General features: G+C 42.8%; 6 protein-coding genes across 6 annotated transcripts; 3 read left to right on the forward strand and 3 right to left on the reverse strand.

Annotated features, from left to right (window-relative positions):
* Positions 1 to 6,050: 6,050 nt before the first annotated feature.
* ColSpa_03019 (uncharacterized protein) lies at positions 6,051 to 6,695 on the reverse strand (the record flags this gene model as incomplete). Its single annotated transcript, XM_049269231.1, has 1 exon — positions 6,051 to 6,695. One exon carries the CDS (start codon positions 6,693 to 6,695, stop codon positions 6,051 to 6,053), a length of 645 nt encoding a protein of 214 aa, XP_049125188.1.
* Positions 6,696 to 6,726: 31 nt separating this feature from the next.
* On the reverse strand, positions 6,727 to 6,990 carry ColSpa_03020 (uncharacterized protein; the record flags this gene model as incomplete). Its single annotated transcript, XM_049269232.1, has 1 exon — positions 6,727 to 6,990. The coding sequence occupies one exon, from the start codon at positions 6,988 to 6,990 to the stop codon at positions 6,727 to 6,729; it is 264 nt and encodes an 87-aa protein (XP_049125189.1).
* Positions 6,991 to 9,613: 2,623 nt separating this feature from the next.
* ColSpa_03021 (putative extracellular glycosidase) lies at positions 9,614 to 11,208 on the forward strand (the record flags this gene model as incomplete). The annotated part of the gene is made up of 2 exons (XM_049269233.1): positions 9,614 to 10,419; positions 10,476 to 11,208. The coding sequence occupies 2 exons, from the start codon at positions 9,614 to 9,616 to the stop codon at positions 11,206 to 11,208; spliced, it is 1,539 nt and encodes a 512-aa protein (XP_049125190.1).
* A 2,708-nt stretch (positions 11,209 to 13,916) lies between these two features.
* On the forward strand, positions 13,917 to 14,639 carry ColSpa_03022 (uncharacterized protein; the record flags this gene model as incomplete). The annotated part of the gene is made up of 3 exons (XM_049269234.1): positions 13,917 to 14,088; positions 14,142 to 14,453; positions 14,506 to 14,639. 3 exons carry the CDS (start codon positions 13,917 to 13,919, stop codon positions 14,637 to 14,639), a joined length of 618 nt encoding a protein of 205 aa, XP_049125191.1.
* A 2,350-nt stretch (positions 14,640 to 16,989) lies between these two features.
* Positions 16,990 to 17,338, forward strand: ColSpa_03023 (uncharacterized protein; the record flags this gene model as incomplete). Its single annotated transcript, XM_049269235.1, has 2 exons — positions 16,990 to 17,145; positions 17,294 to 17,338. 2 exons carry the CDS (start codon positions 16,990 to 16,992, stop codon positions 17,336 to 17,338), a joined length of 201 nt encoding a protein of 66 aa, XP_049125192.1.
* Positions 17,339 to 17,846: 508 nt separating this feature from the next.
* Positions 17,847 to 18,996, reverse strand: ColSpa_03024 (L-arabinitol 4-dehydrogenase; the record flags this gene model as incomplete). Its single annotated transcript, XM_049269236.1, has 2 exons — positions 17,847 to 18,122; positions 18,178 to 18,996. The coding sequence occupies 2 exons, from the start codon at positions 18,994 to 18,996 to the stop codon at positions 17,847 to 17,849; spliced, it is 1,095 nt and encodes a 364-aa protein (XP_049125193.1).
* Positions 18,997 to 19,379: the final 383 nt, after the last annotated feature.

Below are 19,379 nucleotides of genomic sequence, written 5' to 3' on the forward strand. Positions count from 1 at the left end.
GATAATAGATACCTAAGTTAAGAGTTCTTCTTTCTCTTAGTCCTTATACCTTTATATAATAAATCTTAACTTCTTATATAACTTAAATAATAAGTTCTTAATCTCTTATACTATTTATATCTTATAAATATAAAAGTAATTATACTCTTTTAAATTATATAGTATAAAGGTAAAAACTCTCTAGTTAATAAGGTTATTTATCTTTATTTAGTTTAACTCTTTATATAAAACACCTAATATTATAATTATATTATTAAGCTATAACTTTTCTATTAACTCCTTATAGTCTTTTTTTTTCTAAAATAGAAATACTTAATTAGTATATAGTAATTATTATATAGCCCTTTTTTAGCCTTTCTTTAGTCTTTCTCTCTTATTTAGCTATTTCTAAGGAATAAGTTATATAATATTTAACTCTAACTATGTTATATCTTAATAGTATGGTTTGATATGTGTTGTATAAAACTGTGTAAGACTATTAACTATCTTGACTATTACTATATAGCCTTTTATAGCCTAGACTTTATACAGTCTAGTCTATCCCTTGTTTTCTCTCTATACTAGAACTTTACTTTAGATTAGTAGTAATAATATACTTTAGAGGTTAAGGCTATTTCTAGTATTAATTACATAATTAATTTCTATTTTTATATAAATACTTTAAAGTATTTTTATTGCCTTCTGGATTACTTTTGCCTTTTAAGTAATTTTAAGTAATAGAGGTAAGTCCTTATTAATCCTTAGATATATACTAAAGATAAGTAGTATAAATATAATACTATATAGACTAACTATGTTGTTTAATGCCTTTATAGCTATCTAGAGAATGATTTCCTTGTCTATGTTATACCTAAGCTTAATATACAAGATATTATATATACGCCTTAGAAAAGCATAAGCTCTTTCTATCTTACCTATTGCCTAGTAAGCTTCTACTAGTATTTCTTTACATAATATGCCTATAATATTAACATAGTTCTTAAATTCTACTAATACAAAGTTTATACCTAGGTTATATATAATATAGTCTAGTAGACTAACATATATACTAATCTAGTACTTATAAAATGTATTCTATATATCTTATATAGATAAGGACTTTAGGAAGGTAGCTCCTTAGAAGTTTATCTCTATATTAATAATATATAAGGCGTTCTTATCTCTTAGTTATACAATATCTATAACTATCTTATAATTAAAATAGCTTTTGTCTTTAAGTATAAACTTAAACCTTTTTAGTATTAAGTTATATAATTAATAATAATAACAAAACTTCTAGACCTTTTCTAAAATATTAATATTAATATTATAATACCTAGCCTTCTTTAAAAGGTAATAAAGATGGTTTATATAAAGATATTTAAATTATCTATAAAGCCTTTAAAGTTATTCTTCTATAAAGAATATACTAGCCTCTATATAACTAAAGTTAAAGAATAAGTAACCTTATTTCTATATAACTAAGATAAGTTTTTTATTTTACTATATAATTACATTATTAATATTATTAAAATATATACTTAACTTATCTATATTATATAATAAAAACAGGAATAAAGTAAAAGTATTAAGGATATAATATATAACCTTTCTAAGCTAATTCTCTATTTCTATAGTACTAACTAATATAATTAAGTTATTTACTTTAAATTATACATTTATTAATCCTGGTTCCTAGGATATTACTATATAAAAGTTCTTTTATAAGTATATAAGGACTTAAGGTTTCCTTACAGTAAAGAACTTTACTACTCCTATATTTTATAGTTCCTCTTAGTATAATAAGATATAAGGATTATATAACAAAAATTAATAAACCTTTAACATCTTTAATAATAAAAAGATATCTTTCCTTATTATATAATAGAAAAATAAAAAAGACATTAAGAAAGCTAATATCTCTTTATCTCCTATAAATTCTCCCTCTTTATTACATAATTTATCTACTAGGTTTTCTCTTTTAAAGTCAAGAAGATATAAAGTAAAATCTCTCTATAGTTCTTATTTAAGTATACTATATACCTAAAGGTATTAATCTTTTACACAATTATGTTCTTTATCTAAATAATTTATAGACTAATAACCCTTCTTCTTATATACAAAACATCTTTTCTTAGATATTACATAATTAAACCTAGGTTATAATAAAAGTTAACTTTTCCAAGGTTATTAAAAAGATCCTCTGTTGTTTAATGGTCTATTATATAATAGTTATAGATAACTCTTGTTATTAGAGTATCTTTTATCTACAAAGTTAATATTGTGTAACATAGACTTCTTATCTAAAGCGACTTGTAGTAATACTCTTAGGCTAAAAAAGAATTACTTATATATATAATATACTTTAAGATTACTTAGAGCAGTTTCTAGCTCTAGTATACTTCTATACGCTTAAGTAACTTATATATAAAGCATAATCTCCCCTTAAAAACCTAGGCTAAGTACCTATTATACAAGAGGTATCTTATCTAAAAGTATCTCTAATATATCTATTAAATTCTTATTTAAATTATCTTATTTAACTTATATAAAAAATAAACTTATTTAATCTATCTAATAGAGAATATAATTAATATTAATATTAAAGTATATTTTTAATATATTATACATCTTATCTTATCTCCTTATTAGTCTAATATAATAAGAATAAAACTCTTCTATATAATTAGCTAAAATATTAAGAAATACTATATAATATTAGTCTTTAGTAATCCTAAAGTATTAATAAAAACTAATAAAGACCTTTACCTTGTTATACAAGATATTATACAGCTTACCTATATAATTCTTGTCTTTTCTTTATCCTTTATTATTTCTTAAGGTATTAACAAAAACTAATAAAGACCTTAGCCTTATTATATAAGATATTATATAGCTTACTTGTATAATTCTTGTCTTTTCTCTATCCCTTTTAAAAGATTAAAATTATAGTTAGCTTATATAATCTATTCTAGACTATTTATTTTAGTAGTAGGTTATAAATGTTATTTTTTTGATATAAAAGTGTTATATAACCTTAGATTTATAGAAAACTCTTAACCTCTTATATAAATCTTATTTTAGGAGGTATATTTCTTAAAGCTAATTATAATTGCTTTTATATAATTAATATTTAAGTTATTTATGTATTATATAAGGGTTTAATTAGCTCTATTATTAGTTTAATTATGTTTTAAGGTAAAGTTAATTCAGGGTTTTAAATAGGTATTTAAGTTATTATAATTGTATAATTTAGTATAAGTATTATATAAGTAGAAAGCTACTTTTCTTACTTATTAAACTTCCTTTTAATCTCCTTAATGAATTTAATTAGCTATTAATTTATATTTCTTATTAGTAGTAATTAGAATCCTTTTAGCTTAATAAGTTATATAAACTTTGCTTTAAACGCATAATAGACTTTTTTTTATTAAAAAATAGACTATTTATTAAAATCTTTATATAGTAATATTATTAGGTTTTTCTTTAATTGCCTAAGATAAAGTATTTCTATGTTAATATATATAATATATATAGTTATCTCTTCTTTAAATAATACTTATATAATATTAACTAGATTTCCTTAGCGTCTAGGATTTATAGTCTTTTTTTATATATATAATAAGACTTTACTTTTTATACTTATTTCTTTATATATTAATAAATATCTATTAATATTATTATATTAGCTTTAATAATTATCTTCTAGATCCTCTTAAAAAGCTATATTATATTTAGTAGTTATTTTATATTATATAACGTTAAAATTAGTTTATTTAATACTATAATATACACTTTATACTCTATATATAATATAATAAAGATTCTTATTTAATTTAGCTTAATAAATAATAATAAGAATTTATTTTATATAATAATAAAATAAAAGTTATCTTTATCTTATTTATTTAGTTTAGCTTAATAAGCAATAATAAGTAGAATTAAGGCTTCTTAGCATAAGAGACTTTCTAGTATAACCCCTTAGGTATCTTTAAGGATTTCTTACTTTATATAAAGTATAAGATTACCTAGTAGCCTAGCTATAAAGCCTAAGTCTTATCTCTTTATTCTTACTAATCTATAATTACACAAAACAATCATACAAATTACTAAATAACTACTAATTAATATTAAATAAATTCTTTTTTCTTAAAAAAACCTATTTATATAATTATACTTAAATTAAAGTTAAAATAAACTAAAGATATATTTTTTATAATTATTTTTCTAACTATAAGACTTAGCTTTTATATATAAAATATATAATCTTATATATCTCTAAGTTAGTTTAGTATAAATATACTTTTAATCCCCTTAATAGATAACTAAGAGCTGAATATCTAGTCTATACCCTTTACCATAATGTATATCCCTGAGTCGTGCGTGTCGTACAACTAGCTAGTGCTATTATTCTAATATTTACTTATATATTAATTATATTAAATACCTTTTTTCTTTATTTCTAAATAACCTCTTTTATATTAATATTTAAGATATATATTTAATAAGTAATTTTAATATTTAAATTAGTTATTATTAAAAAAGGTTTATTATTAGTTTATTTAATATTTATATTAATAATAAATTTATTAAAAATAAAAATCCTTAAAGTATTTAAGATCTTATTAAAATATTTAGGTTTACTTTTTTTTATTTACTTAAAGCTATTTAAGTTAATAAATTCTTAAATATATTTTAATTTTACTTTAAGTTAAAGGGTTATATACTATATAAGCTAATTACTTTATAACTTTAGCTTTTTTATAGCTTTAAGAGAAATAAATATATTAGAGATATTAATTAAAAGAATAAAAATAGTTTATTTAAAAGAGGTTTTTTAGCTTATAATATACTTTAAACATAGTAGTTTAAAAGTATAATATAAGCTAAGCTTATAACTATTATAGAGTTACTACTTAGGGTAAAAAAGATATAAGGAAAATAGCTTAAATTTCTATATATAGGATTACTTTGTCTAAAATAAATAAATATATATCCTGCGTGGTGGATCTGCATAAAGGGACTGGACTAATAGTTAATCCGGGCCCAGCGCAAATCTCACAAGGCTGCGCGATGCGCGTGAGGGCATCGCAACACATATGATATTTTCACTCTCTACTACAGCCCCTGAAAGTCCTCGAGAGGCCTCGCGGAAAAGCTCGACGCGACCAGACGTGTAAGAAAGCCCAACAGCAAGCTAGGCTCTTATCTCATGGCTCATGCTCAATCCTGAGCCAACACCAATCCAACACAACTGATCCACCCCTGTTCGTTCAGTCCACCAACTGCTCCACGTATCTTCAAGAAGCACCGTCCCCAATCCGTGGGCCATTACATAGCCCAGGACTACTGTGCTCCGAGAACTGCCTGCAGAGATGCTCAGATAACAGGTACATTAGCCGAGTTTCACGGTCTCGGGCCGTTGAAAAGGAGACGCCCTTCCTTCTACTGTTAAACATCCTAAGACATTAAACAACTAGGCACCTTTGATTTAAGTCTTTTAATCATTTAAGAAATTTTTTTTTTTTTGATACGGAGATACGCTTAAAGGTTAGATCCCAAGGTAAGATATGTTATTTATGAACTTGATAGCTTTACACGTTTTAGCAATGACTTACAAAAACAGCAGGCTTACGCATGGCATCTTCTGACCTCTCTGAACATGCTTCTTCCTTCTAGCGTATCTCCTCATTGGTTTCGTCTATCAGAAGAAGCCTCAAGCCAAAGACAGCCACCTTACGCCTCAGCTCGCTTTACAGCAGGAATAAAAGCGCCTCCTTGTTAACGGTCCTAAGACCGAGAGACTTGGCTAACGGTCCTGTTATCTGGGGATCTCTGCAGGCCGTTCTCGGAGCGTAATGGTCTCTAGGCTGTAACAGGCCCCACGGATTGAGGACGGTGGTTCTTGAAGATATTTTGGAGCAGTATGTGGACTTGACGAATAAGATCGTTGGCATTAGATTGGTGTTGACTTGGGACTGAACATGAGCCATGAGACAAAAGCTCAGCTTGCAATCGGGCTTTGGTATACTTCTAAATATCTACTATGTCAATGATTGACCCACTCTCCGCTACGTATTTACGGCTCCCTTTTCAAGTTTGCTTTCCACCGGCTCGTTACTGGCCCAGCCCATCCAGGCAACTGCAATGATGAACTTGACAGCACCAGATATCCAAAGGGCCCCCGGCATGCCAGCCTGGCTTCTTTGCAACCATCCACCAACGATACCTCCCAGTACAAGGAGAACCACAGCTAAGAACCTCCTGTTCCGCTTCGGGTTTTCCCTCAAGGGGGCGAAGAGCTTAGGGTCTGACAGAAGATCGCAGTAGACACTGGTGAGCACATTGGTTGGAACCTCGTTGTAGCCCAAGATCCTGCTGGTGACGATCTGCCCGCCGAATTGGAAAGCGAGGAGGGCAAGTGGGACCATGACGAGGGGGTCCTCGGAGGTCTTGAATTCGTGTTTCGTGTCGGATCCTTGGACGGATGTGGCTCCGAAGTCGGCGATGAGACGGGTCTGGGCGAAAGCGGCGGCCAGGAAGATAAGAGATGCCTGAAGGAGGAACGAGAGCGCCAATGTGCTTCTGCGCTTGGGGTGGATATGCCTTGACTTGGAAAAGAAGAAGCATCCAAGCCAGAATGCGGCGATGGAGCTGAGAGACTTGAGCCAGAGGAGTGGCTCGCCGGCTGGGAGCCGGGAAGCGCCTAGTGCCATGAAGATGGTGTTGCCTTTTATTGGATCAGCATCACGCCACCGCATTCTCTCGTGAGGTGGTGAACTGACCTGTTTGCATACTGACGAAGACGCCGGCAGCGTTGACTGCTACACTGTCGCACAACCCGGACACTAGACAGCAGGCGAGGACGGGGATATCCGTGTATCGAATGTTGACATCGTCACGGAGCCAATCGACGACAGTCCGCTTTGGTTGAGCATCGTGCGCTTGCTGCTCATTCCCGAGGTCGGTGTCGGACGAGTCTCCAACTCGAAGACCGTGCTGTGCGCTCATGTTGGCAGCGGCAATGGTGGTTGCGAACCGTTTGATGATGAGGTAGTCTAGAGGGAAGACGGGCAGAGGGGCCGGGACGGGCCCAGACCGTTATATGAATGATTTGCGGCTGAAAAAATCCCTTGTCTCATTCCATGGTCTTGTCTGGGGTTGGCATTGCGTTATCGCATCTAGGCATGTCGCTTTGCCATTCGACAGGACGTTTTTTGCACTACTATTACCTCTTGGGTAAGCGCCTGTCTCGTGGAACCCACTGCCGCGTAATCGGAAACGGATTGGGCTACCGTGAGTCACGCTTCACTATGGTGAGTTCGGGGACAATGTGGGCTTTGGCCCGGATAGATTGCCGAGATTGGTGTTGGCATTGGAGAGGTTGGATGTCATGTCTAAGTTAGCCTCTAGAATCGTCATTGAGGCATGCTGGTATAGCGGCTTCCTTCGGACGACATTCGAAGGGCCCTGGCTAGCCTGAGCAGCTGGAATGATAGGCGTCAAGCTAGCAAATGCTTCATTATGGCTTGTGCTTGGACCGACATCGGTCTAGCCAAGCCGTCAGTACGGTGACAAACACGGCCATGGCCGAAAAATCCTGCGTTTTAGCGGCTACTCAATAATTTAAGAATGTGGACCACGGCCGGCCATGACCCGGGGGTATGGGCCCACTACTGGGCCGAACACCCGAAGATTCACCTTTGTCATTGCAGCCTTATTCATCTCACCTTGTCCGCCATGTTTTCCACCTTACTCACCTTAATCATCAACTTTACTTTATTCTTTCTGCACTTCATTCTGAACCTCGCCACCAGACCGCTTATCCGACTACCAACGTCATGGCTGCTCGCGAAGATCATTTTCCACAGAACGAGAAACACCCTCTGGCTGCGACCCATAATGTGCGTGCTCCTCATGAGGTGGAATTTTGAGCACGCAGAACTCAATCGCCATCGGCATCGCGCTCGTGGTACCTCTTTCATCTCCTCTGGACAACACCGTGTTCAAGCAAACATGATTTTTGGTACGCGCCTGTGTCATTGTAGTCCCGAATTGCGCTGTGGGTTGTCGATCTCTTCGATTTTGCTAGTTCGTACGCACTAGGATATCCTTCCCGGCGTATCGACATCATTAACGAGGTCTTCATCTTTAACCAGTCACGACGGTTTTTGGATTGCGCATCTGTTGTAACTGACACTGCCAAATATACATTCCCTGGATGCTGGCTCGTGCATACGTCGACAGCTTTCATAGCACGACCATGAAGGAATCTAACAGCCTGGTATTATCGAGCCACGGAGTCTTCTGGTTCGAACATTTTTCTGGGGTCGAAGTGCTCGAGTCATATCTCGCCCTTTTGACTATGCTACCTTGTTCATTGAGAGAATGCGCTTCAGCCCCAATGTGAAACCAGCTGTCGCTGCCTCATGGTCTTCTCTTTTGGAAGAAACCATCCTCACGACTCACTTGGGTCTGTTGTTGCTTGGCAAGTGTAGTTTCATACAGTTCGGGTTGATTAAGTAAGGAGTACCACAGGATCAACTCAATGGCGGTGTGATCCACGACCCCTATTCCGAAACCTATTCCATTCCCACAGTTGCGAACGTTTGAGCTATACTAATAGCCCTGTCGCACACACTCACTTTTGTCCTGACCAAATATCACGTATCAATGGTCGACTGGCACCACGAGCTCGTGAGTTATGCTTGGATTATTTAGTTCTTAAAACAATGGCTCATGACGCATCTCTTCAATTCGCAAGGGCTTTGCCCCCGGGCTGAGAGTGCCGGCCTGGGAACGGCGATCCACCAACAATCTCGGGATCATCTTCAGACCTTCCCAGTCGGTCGCTTAACAATTATTCAATAATTTCCTGTCCGATAACCTTGCACGCCGGTGCCACAACGAAATGGGCCCTAAACTGCTGCACCTCTCTGGTTCGACCGATAGTAAAGACGCTAGTCCTGGTCGGCTCTGGTGCGGAAACGCTGCCCGTTGCAGATGCAACTCGAGAACCCAAAGAGGAGCAAGAGACATTGGCGCCCCCTTAAATCACCATGTTGCTTGCCGCCATGCCGGCATCCCCTGGCCTGTCTTGTCCCTGCCTCTCCACTTCATACCGATGGAGATGAGGCCGCCTCCTATCATTGCTCTTCATTGCCTCCCGAACTGCTAACTCTGGCGTCTGTGCTTCTTCCATGTCGGCCCCAGAGTACCCATCCGAGTGCCAGCGCCCATATCCACGCTCCTTTCCAACTCAATTTTTGGACCCCCGCCAACGCCGTTCCTCTCCAATTCAAACGTTCTTTCATAAACCACTCCTTCATCTTTCCGTTCCAACATCACGGTGGTACGTCTGCAACATTGTCGCGTGTTACGCTCCTTCGCCGCCAACCACGGGCACTCACATTCTCTCGGTTTCTCACTCGCGTCACTCATTTCATTTCTTACACGTTGCCGGGCGCGCCGTGTTCCGTCAACCATCCTTGTGATACTAGACGTATTGCTTAACCCATCTTTTGGACATCATTAGTCCCGATTGAAAGGCCTCATCTCAAATTTGAGCGCACCTTTGGTCCTCTGACCTTCACTTTTTCAGCCTTCGTGCGACTACCACTTGTTTTTGACAGCCATGCTGTCGCGTTACGCTCTTTCAGCAGCGGCACTGCTGGTGTCGCTTGCTCCGCCTACGCTCGCGCAAGTTTCAACCAAATGCAACCCGATGAACACGACCTGTCCTGCCGACCCTGCTTTCGGTATGGACTACAGCTTCAACTTCAACTCCACGCCATCGAGCGATGCCTGGGAGACGACCGTCGGACCGGTCACGTACACCACTGATAATGGTGCCGAATTCACGATCAGCAAGCAGGGCGACTCCCCCACTATTCGAACAAAGTTCTACTTCTTCTGGGGCCGCACCGAGGTTCATCTGAGAGCCGCCAAGGGCAAGGGAATCGTGAGCTCCATGATGTGGCTAAGCGATACGTTGGATGAGGTCGATTGGGAGTTCCTTGGCATCAACAACAATGCTCTAAGTAACTACTTTGGCAAGGGCGTCGAGGACTGGCATAATGGCGGTGAGCATCCGGTGACAGGAAGCATTAACGATGACTTCCACAATTACACCTGCGTCTGGACAAAGGAGAAGCTCGAGTGGTGGATCGATGGAAACAACGTGCGGACTCTTTTCCCAAAGGACGCCAACAACTCCTTGGCTTACCCCCAGACGCCTATGCGCTTGAGTCTTGGTATTTGGGCTGGTGGTGACCCCCGGATGGCCAAGGGAACCCAGGAATGGGCTGGAGGTGAAACTGACTATGCTGCCGGTCCCTACACTATGTACGTCAAGTCTGCGCAAGTGACAGACTACAGCTCAGGAAAGGAGTACTCTTTCGGGGATAAGACGGGCTCGTGGGAGAGCATCAAGATTGCCGAGTAAGTCGTGCTCAAGCTGTACATGCTGTACCGTGCCATACTAACCTCATTGCAAGGGGTAATTCAACCGTCAAAGAAGCGCTCCTGGCGGAACCTAGCAAGTCCGTTAGCGAAAAGTTTAACGAACTTAACCCGACCGCAAAGACCGCTGTGTATGCCGGAGGCGTCGGCGTCGGCTGTGCTCTTATTGCCTTCGGTCTTTGGTACTTCATCCGCCAGCGCAGGCGCGGTGCTGCCGAGGCGGCCCTTGCCGCTCAAAGGGCCGAGAATGAGCGCCTAGAGCTCGAAGGGTTCCACAAGCGCGGTGTTGATCCCGACTCCTTTGCTGGATCGACGGGCACCGAGTACAACGCCGCAGAATTCAGCAAGAGCGGGATGGTTCAGGAGAATACCTACAGCGTCCCCGCAACCCAAGAGAAGACCGTTTGGGATTCCGCTCCAATGGCTGCGGGCGCGGCCGGTGCCGGTGCCGGCGCCGCAGCTGGCATGGCCGCATACAGCGACTCGCCCAACGGTCGCGGACAACCATTGTCTCCGTTACAGACACAAAGTCCTGGCATGCCCCCTTCGGGCCCGCTTCCCGTGGCTCCGAGCCGTAGCGCCTCTCAGGGTGGTTACTCCAGGATCGGGTCGCCTCACGATCAACACAGCCCTCCGCCCATGAGCCCGCCCTCTCACGGCTACAGCGATCATAGCTTCGGCAACCAGCAAGGTTATGGTAATGGAGGCTACGGAGGTGCGAACCAAGGCTACTGGAATAATGGAGGCTCCCAGGGCGGTTTCCGATAATACCGCATGCGTTTTCTTCATGACCGTCTAATCATTCTTTCCGCCAACATGTTTGGGGCCCCCGTTCCTGTCCTTTCCATCAACATGCATGAACATCTGAGCGATTTTCTATTTTCGCCCTGGGCGAACGACATGAAAGGAAGAGGAGACTCGTTCTTGACGAATGTGCTTCCTCTCTGCATTACCATTGCCAAGATATCCTGAAGTGTATTCCGATCCTGATAGGGCTTTTACGAGTTTCAATAAATGACCTACTTGATCACCTGCCGCCCTATGTGTCTATCGGGGCTCCGCTACATAGGCTTTCCCCAGATGGCGAGAGCACGCTCCAATGGTTATCGCCGGGTTCTCCGCGCGATTATGGTTTGCTCAAGATACCTGTGCGTGAACCGGTTCGTAAGGTGACCCCACACGACGAGCGCCTGGTATGGCACTTTTCGCATAGCAACCGAACGTCAACGTGGCCATTTGTACATTCGTTTCGAAACATGTCAATGGCATTGGCGTTTGCGATGCAATGCCGGCATGTTATTGGCTTAACGTTGAGAGCGCCTCCCGACCCTAACAGTTAGACTGGGTTGCTGCATCACACGGGCCTGTATGTTGTTCGACCCGTCGTTCAAAGGTTCAGGCGACCCACGTGGATGAAGCCTAAGACGCAACAGAGTCTATTGCTAGGAGTTAGGGACTGCGATCTCTGGCCAGCTGAGTAGTTCATGCCAGGAGGCAGAATATCGGCGCAACAGCCTACAGACCAATAAAAAAGGGGGCTGTTGATGCGAAATCTTGGAACCCTTGGTCAGCGATTTTCAATGCTGACCAGGCGAACCAAAGTTTGCTCAGCTTGTACTCGCCTTTTTGGGTAGCATTGCCATGCCCGCCATCCTTCTTGCGTGGCTTGTGCTGAAATCGAGGGGCCAAACCACAACGCAAGGCCCAGCATGAGGCTGCCGAGTGACTGTGCGACGTATCCGCAGGAAAGAGACGCAGCCAAGACCTTGGGTCTAGAGGATCGAACTGCATCTGATGAGCAGTTCCAAATGTTCGGCATATTGGCCTAGTCGTGCTGGAATTGCATTACGGTATTACAATGTATTGCGTCCACATTGTACGCGGAGCCACTTGGGAGGCTGGTAAGTATCCAGCGTTGATACCAGTCTTAATAGCTCGCCGCTTGGGCCGCTCATGGCACTAAACCAAATCTTCAACGTTCTTTCAACCACCACGTACGTGTTGTCGATATCTTTTAAGCGTGTCCGATCTATTCCGTTGCCATATGTCACATTTGTCATCTATCTGCCAGTACGGCGATCTCAGGCAAGGTACTTGAGAAGGCTTGGACGGTGTCGTCAGTGGCAAACGTTTCGCAGAGTCTATTCACGATAATTTTTCAGAGGAGTGTGAAGGTTCGGCATGTAAAGTTTGCGGTCCCCTCGGATGTGTGCCCGCCACCTCCAATGAAGTCTGATCTTACGGACGGAGATACAACCAAGTGCTTCCTATTGGACCTCGATCACGGTGTTTGCTTGAATCTGTCCCCGTGAAAAGCGGATTGCAACTTGGTATGGCTGCGGGAGCTTCCAGAAGCAAGGGCCATCTTCGCATCACCTCCATATTATTGATCTGTTTGGGCGAGGAGCGCCACGGGCATATTGTCGACACTTGAGGCGACCATGCTCCATGCACTAAGGCTCAAATACCCGAACAACCAAATGCTCTTTGCAGTATTTTTTTGCAGGCTTAGTTGTTGCAAACCCGGTGTTCCATACGTTCTGAAAAAGTTAGCATGGCATAAAGCTGTTCCTGCAACTGCGAATAACTAAAGGAAGGAACTTAAGCTTTTGTTCAACTCTCTTGCATTATATGCCGTCTCTTTTCGGAAAAGCTGCCAGTCTGCCAAGGACCTCGTTCCAGCTCGATGACTTCCAGAGAGGAAACCAAGCTGCCTTTCCCAGCCTGGAGCGGAAGCTTGAAGGCCAATCGATTGTAAAGGTTGCAACCATTCCACAACAGTCCATGCAAACGGTCACCAAATATGTGGGCTAGATTAGAGTTGCCGAGAACACCACCATGAACGGCAACAGTATGGGGTTTGAAGCTTTGGTATAACGGCTAGGAATCCTTGCCTGTCCATGAACGCCTTCGGGCAACGGCCGTACTACTGCAATGCTCCGGTCTCGCTCACACTCTGGTTTCTGCATGGAAAGCTGGCCCGAATCTCAGTCAGGAATATGCGCATTTCATAGGTGACAGTTACGAGGTTCATGCCTCCTTACCAACCTACTTCATCTGAAAAAGTAAGGGCAAATCGGAGAGGTGTAGTTACCAAGCCGATGATGGCGGCTCGATGAACCCTGTATGGTTTGCAGTTGGAAGAAGGAAAGCGGCGGAAGTGTTGGTAAGAACGACTGTCCTTGCCTTCGAGGTACCGATCACGTTTGATCATGGTATCAACTGACTGGGCTCGGCGCAATGCAGATGAGTGGCGCATATTGGAGTCGTTGACGGATGTACATGCACCAAGCAGCTACATTGAAACCCGTCAGCTAGTCGACTATAAAGAATGCCCCTTCTGCCCATGATATTCGCATCTTTCTTCTTCTCATCAGACAGACAAGCAAGCAACCCATTCAAGCTCAGGATACCCTTCCATTAATACCCATCTTCGGTCTTTGATACCCGCACTCGCGACTTTCTCAACCGCCAAAATGCTTTACGCAAAGATTCTTATCGCCGCCATCACGGGCATCTCTTGTGTCGCTGCCGTACCAGCTGATGCCCCTCCCAAGAAAGATGTTGAAGTCTTCCGTCGAGGCGAATGCCGCGATAGCCGAGATGACCTCTACTGCGGCCGGAGCGTCAAGGAGTTTACTAAATACGGTACGTCTTTATTCGCTTCTTTCAGGCTTGAGCGCTACTGATGATGGCACCAGACGTCAACAACAGGCTCTGCTACAACGACGGTGCGAACAGGCTTTTCTGCGCCATTCGCGAGCAGCAAGAGCTAGCCTATGAGCTTCTCAGGGAGTGGGAACGAATCCAGAGATGCGGCTTGAACCAGTACTACGCCACGAGAGAGCGTCGTTGCGAGTGCTACCGTCGTCGCGATGGTCGCGGTGACAGAGACCGCTGTGACGGTGACGATGATAACGATAACGACCGTGGCCGTGACAACCACAACCCCAACTGCAAGGGCGATGACATTGCTTTCTGCGCCGCCAGCGAGGATCTGATTATCACCTATGGTAAGCCGGAAACTCTCTTTCCTGTGAGAATTGATGACTAAATATGCGACAGACCGTGAGAACGTACTTTGCGACAGGAACCTTGGCAACTACGTCTTCTGTGCCAACAGGGAGCGCGGCGCCGCCCGTGATAAGGCCAGAGACCACTTCCGCGATCGTCGTGACAACAACAAGCAGCAGGCCTAGACAGTAACACAGATTAATAGCTAATGTGTAATGTCTCGAGCGCGTGAGGCGGGAATTGGAGTCCGGAACAGCCTGGGTGTGCGAGCTGTGAAGGGTGTACTGGGCTATGGACTAATGGGTTAATTTGTCTGTCTTTCGTCGAGTGCTTAGTGAAATTATTTTGAACTAGAAGAGAATGCAAAGAAATCGTACGTTCGCTATAAAGTTCTTCTCCTTCAGAGTTGGCAGTTAAGTATCTGAATTGAATAAGAAACTTGGAGACACAACAAGAGGGCCATTGTGTTGCATCTATTCTTGGCTTACGCTTTAATGGCTTTTTGGCATCGAACTATTTAGAAACGGCTCATCCCAGGAGGATGCAAACCAACTTGCTGGAGGGGAGTTCCCCTTCCAAACTCAAGCGAGTGCCATAACAAATCCATGCTTGTCTTCCACCCACTCAAGATACCTTCCCCTCAATAACTAATGTGCCTTGGATTTCCATATTCAAGGCAACATACTCAAGCTTTATGTAATTATTCGCCCATTAACCTTAGCAAAGATAAATACGTGGAATACAAAGTCTTGTCTCCAGAGTTAGATTCTTTTTCTTTTTCTTTCTCTGTCATGTTGGCTCCAGGTAAAGCTTGTTGCTTTCGGGTTCACTCTCCCCTGAAATAATGTAACGATAGAATTGTGCGAGTGTTGTCTTGTTTCTTTGTCATGAGAGCGGACCATAAGATTGTATCTCGAATGATAGTGACGTGTTAAGGATTCGAGAGAAAGTAAGACGCAGAGAACATGATGCGATTTGGGGATGGAATCTAAACTCAAGTGCATACGTTCATGCTAAACTCCAATTAAATGGCAATCTAGATATCTCGCAATCAGTGGTATGTACTAATACTGTCAGGTTTCTTGTCACAAACGAGGATCAGATTCCAGAAGCTGATTGAACCCGACAAGTTGGTCGAGAAAATCAAGGTGTTTAAAGCATCCTTCGGACAACCTACATTCTTTAAGGTTATAGTTGCATGTTGAACCGAGTGCTAATATCTCGTCTCGACTTTCCTTCCCTACAAACGGCTCGACTTTCCCTCCCAGGCTTGTTCAGATCAAAAGTGGAGCACAGTCTCGAGGCAGGGGCTGGGCGCGCGGGGGGCTGGGAAAGATTAAACGAGTTGAACGAATATTCCCCCTGGAACGTCGACAAAGCAACTTGTACAGAATTCTTCGAATGGCAAAACCGACACGACTGCTCAAGTTAATTGACCCAGTGGAATAAGGCACTATATCATCAGAGTTTGTCTACTGAACCGGTTGTATCAAAGACCAAGATTAATCGAAGGACTAGAGGGTCGCCTACGATGCCAAAACCTTTAGGTCGCAGCAGCGGAGGGTGCTGGACATGCCGCATCCGCCACAGAAAGTGCGATGAGACCTCCCCGTCATGCATAGAATGTACAGATCGGCACATAGAATGCTATGGGTATGGTCCAGAGCCAGACTGGATGAAGAACCCGGCTAAGCTCCAGGCTGAGTTACAACGGATCAAGCATGCTGTAAAACAAAACTTCCGCCGAACTCGAAAATTGCAAGCTTCATCTAATCGTTCCTCGAGAACGGTCACAGAGCCATCAACCGAAGGATCCAATGACTCTACGGTGTTCTCACATGGAAGTTCTGAGTTTCGCGAAGCAGAGCTTATCACATATTACCTCGACTACATTTTCCCCCTTCAATATGTCTATTATATGGACAAACCAGAGCAAGGAGGTAGGGGCTGGCTGTTTTGGCTTTTGTCTAAGAAGGGACCATTGCGCCATGCCGCTTTCACGCTATCCGCCCTCCACCAGCACACGATATCGCGAAATAAGACAGAGGAGATGGAGTCCGAGCTTATCCGGCATCACACAAATGCCATGCAAGAACTTCGCCAGGTTCTCGGCCGTTGTGAAATGGACGGATTCGCTAGTCATCCAGAGTCTCGTGTCGAGTTTCTCACATGCGGAACCTTCCTCATCAGCTTTGAAGTATCCGCAATATTGGACCTCATTATACCCTAGCGTTCAGATCCCGCTGACTGATTGCATAGGTATTCCAAGGAGGCACGTCCAATTGGGAATCCCACCTAAACCCTCTTTTATTAGTTGCCGGTCAGATTGATCTGGAGAGTATTGATGGGATGTCTGATCCTTCGGCATCTACAAGACCCAACGCCGGATTCCAAAGGATAGTGAATGCTTCCACTAGGTTTCACGTATCCCAGCTTCTTTGGTTTGATCTCCTTTCATGTATTTCGACAGGTGGGCCACCAAAGCTTCCATATCAGAGATGGCTTAGCCATGACGAGATCGACATTTCTTGTATTATGGGCTGCCAGAACTGGGCTATGTTGGCGCTTGGCGACGTCGCTTCGCTGGAAGCGCAAGTTGCAGAGTTGAGCCCTAGAGCTCTAAAGCGCCGAGCAGCGGACATAAAGAAACGACTAGAAGATGGTATTGGGTACTTGGGTGTTCAAGATAAGGTAAGTCACCCCATTGGTTTACACTCTAATGACACATCAAGGCTGAAGGCATCTGAACAGTCCGCATCGGCAATCGTTTCCCAATCGGTTACTCGTGCTTTCGCTACAGCCATCCTAGTCCAGCTGCGCACTATGTTGGTAATTGCAGGCGACCCCCCTGAAACGCTTCATGAAGCTGTTGCCGACGTTATAGACGCCCTACAGAGAGTGCCAGTAGGTATCAATCTAAGGGGCATGCCGTGGCCTATTTGCGTGGCCGGAGCAATGGCGAGTCAAGAGCAACAACCTTTTTTTGAGAATCTCATCGAAGAAGTTCTTGAGACTTCTGGAGCTGGATTCACAAACTGTGACACAGTTCATCGCATTCTTAGGGAGAGCTGGAATGGCCAAGATAGTGCTGTTGTCAAAAGCAGTTCTATATGTAGACACGCTATGTCAAAGCTTGGGATATCTGCCTTGTTAATATGAGTTGGTACGTCATATCAGACATTGATATGAACCTAAGCCCAGGAACAGATTTTAGCATTGTCTGAGAGTACAAGCCATAGTTCTGTTAGGGACGAACAACCTCATGGTACTGCCACCTATACTATTCAAGAAAGTGCCAGTTCTTTAGATAGTTATTCTATTTCATTCCGGAAGCAAATTAGTCTTCATGTTGAAGAATTTGACTACCGTAAAATGTGCGTTGTGTCTCTCCCTCAGTCATCAATGACTTGCACCTTCAAGGCCAGAGCACTTGGATCTGAAGCTACAAGGAAGGCCTTCTCTCCCTCTTCAAGCGTGAATCTGTGCGTCACCAGAGGCTTGAGGTCAATGATACCTTCTGCGACAAGGCCGATGGCTCGAGGATAGATATCGCGGTAGCGGAATTGGAATCGCAAATCAATCTCCTTTCCGGCCATGTACATAAATGGAATCGTTGCAAAGTCCTTACCGCATCCAATAACGAAGACCATACCGCCGAATTGACAAGACTTAACGTTGTAGTCAGACTCAGCTGATCGTAAGGTTTTGGCGGAGAAGACTTACGTAGATGCCAGTGATAACGCTCGACTCAACACCAGTACACTCAAGCACTAACTTGGCTTCTTGGCCTAGAGCGCTCTTAACTTCTTGGGCGATTGCTTGTGGTTCTTTTCCCGGGGTAACGAGCACAGTCCGGACTCTAGGAATAACCTTCTTCGCAACCTGCAGCCTGGTTTTGTTGATGTCCGTGATGACGATTGGATTCGCACCCGCGGCGCTGGCAGCCAGCAAGGTGACAATGCCGATCGGCCCAGAGCCACATATGACAACCGGATCTCCTAAACGTACACCAGACCGCTCGATCCCGGTCAAAGCCACAGAGAGCGGCTCAAGAAGAGACCCTTCCTCATACGAGATCGTATCGGGAATTCTGTGCAGCCAGTCTTCTGGATGAACGTGATAGCGTGTCAAAGTCCCATGATAAGGGGGCGTCGAGTAGAAAACAACATCCGGGCATGCGTTGTACTTGCCCGTTCGACAAAAGAAGCATGTCGCTTTCATACATGGAACGCCGCACTCCAGTACCACTCTATCGCCAACCTTGAACTTGTTGACCTTGTCACCGACTGCGACCACCACCCCTGCGCTCTCGTGACCAAGGCCATTCTCACCCGTTACAACCATCTCGCCAATGTGACCGGCCTTCCAGAAATGAACATCAGAGCCACAGATTCCTGTTGCCCGCACGTGGACGAGGCACTCTCCTTCCTTTGGGATTGGCGTGCCGATTTGTTTGACGTACAGCTCATGCTGGGGGTTGGTATACACGGCGATGTTCTCAGGTTTTCGAGTGAGGACCTCGGCTGCCGTTGAATTCGACATGGCGCACTGCTTTGTCAACACAACCGAATGAGATGCTTGGAAATGACTCGAGAAGGCGGTTGAATGGAAGACAGAGGAGAAGTGATGTGAATAGTAAATAGCCGCCTAAGGTAGAATCGACCACAGGAACTCATCACAGCTACTGATCTTGCTCAGTACCCGATGTGAACGCTGACACTGAGGGGTCAATGCAGCCTCCCGGTGACTATAAGATGCTATTGTGGCACAGAAGGATCTCATTACCCCTCCTACCCCTCTATTGACCTTCTAGGAAGCTGCAGCCGCAAGCAAGTGGCTCGGACGCTTCAGCAATCCAGCGATGTGCAGGTCTCGGTGAAACTGCCGTTACCCCACACTCGGCACGTTGCTTTTCGGCAGTCTCT

Source organism: Colletotrichum spaethianum (assembly GCF_022836535.1).
Source record: "Colletotrichum spaethianum MAFF 239500 DNA, contig05, whole genome shotgun sequence".
Lineage (NCBI taxonomy): Eukaryota > Fungi > Ascomycota > Sordariomycetes > Glomerellales > Glomerellaceae > Colletotrichum > Colletotrichum spaethianum.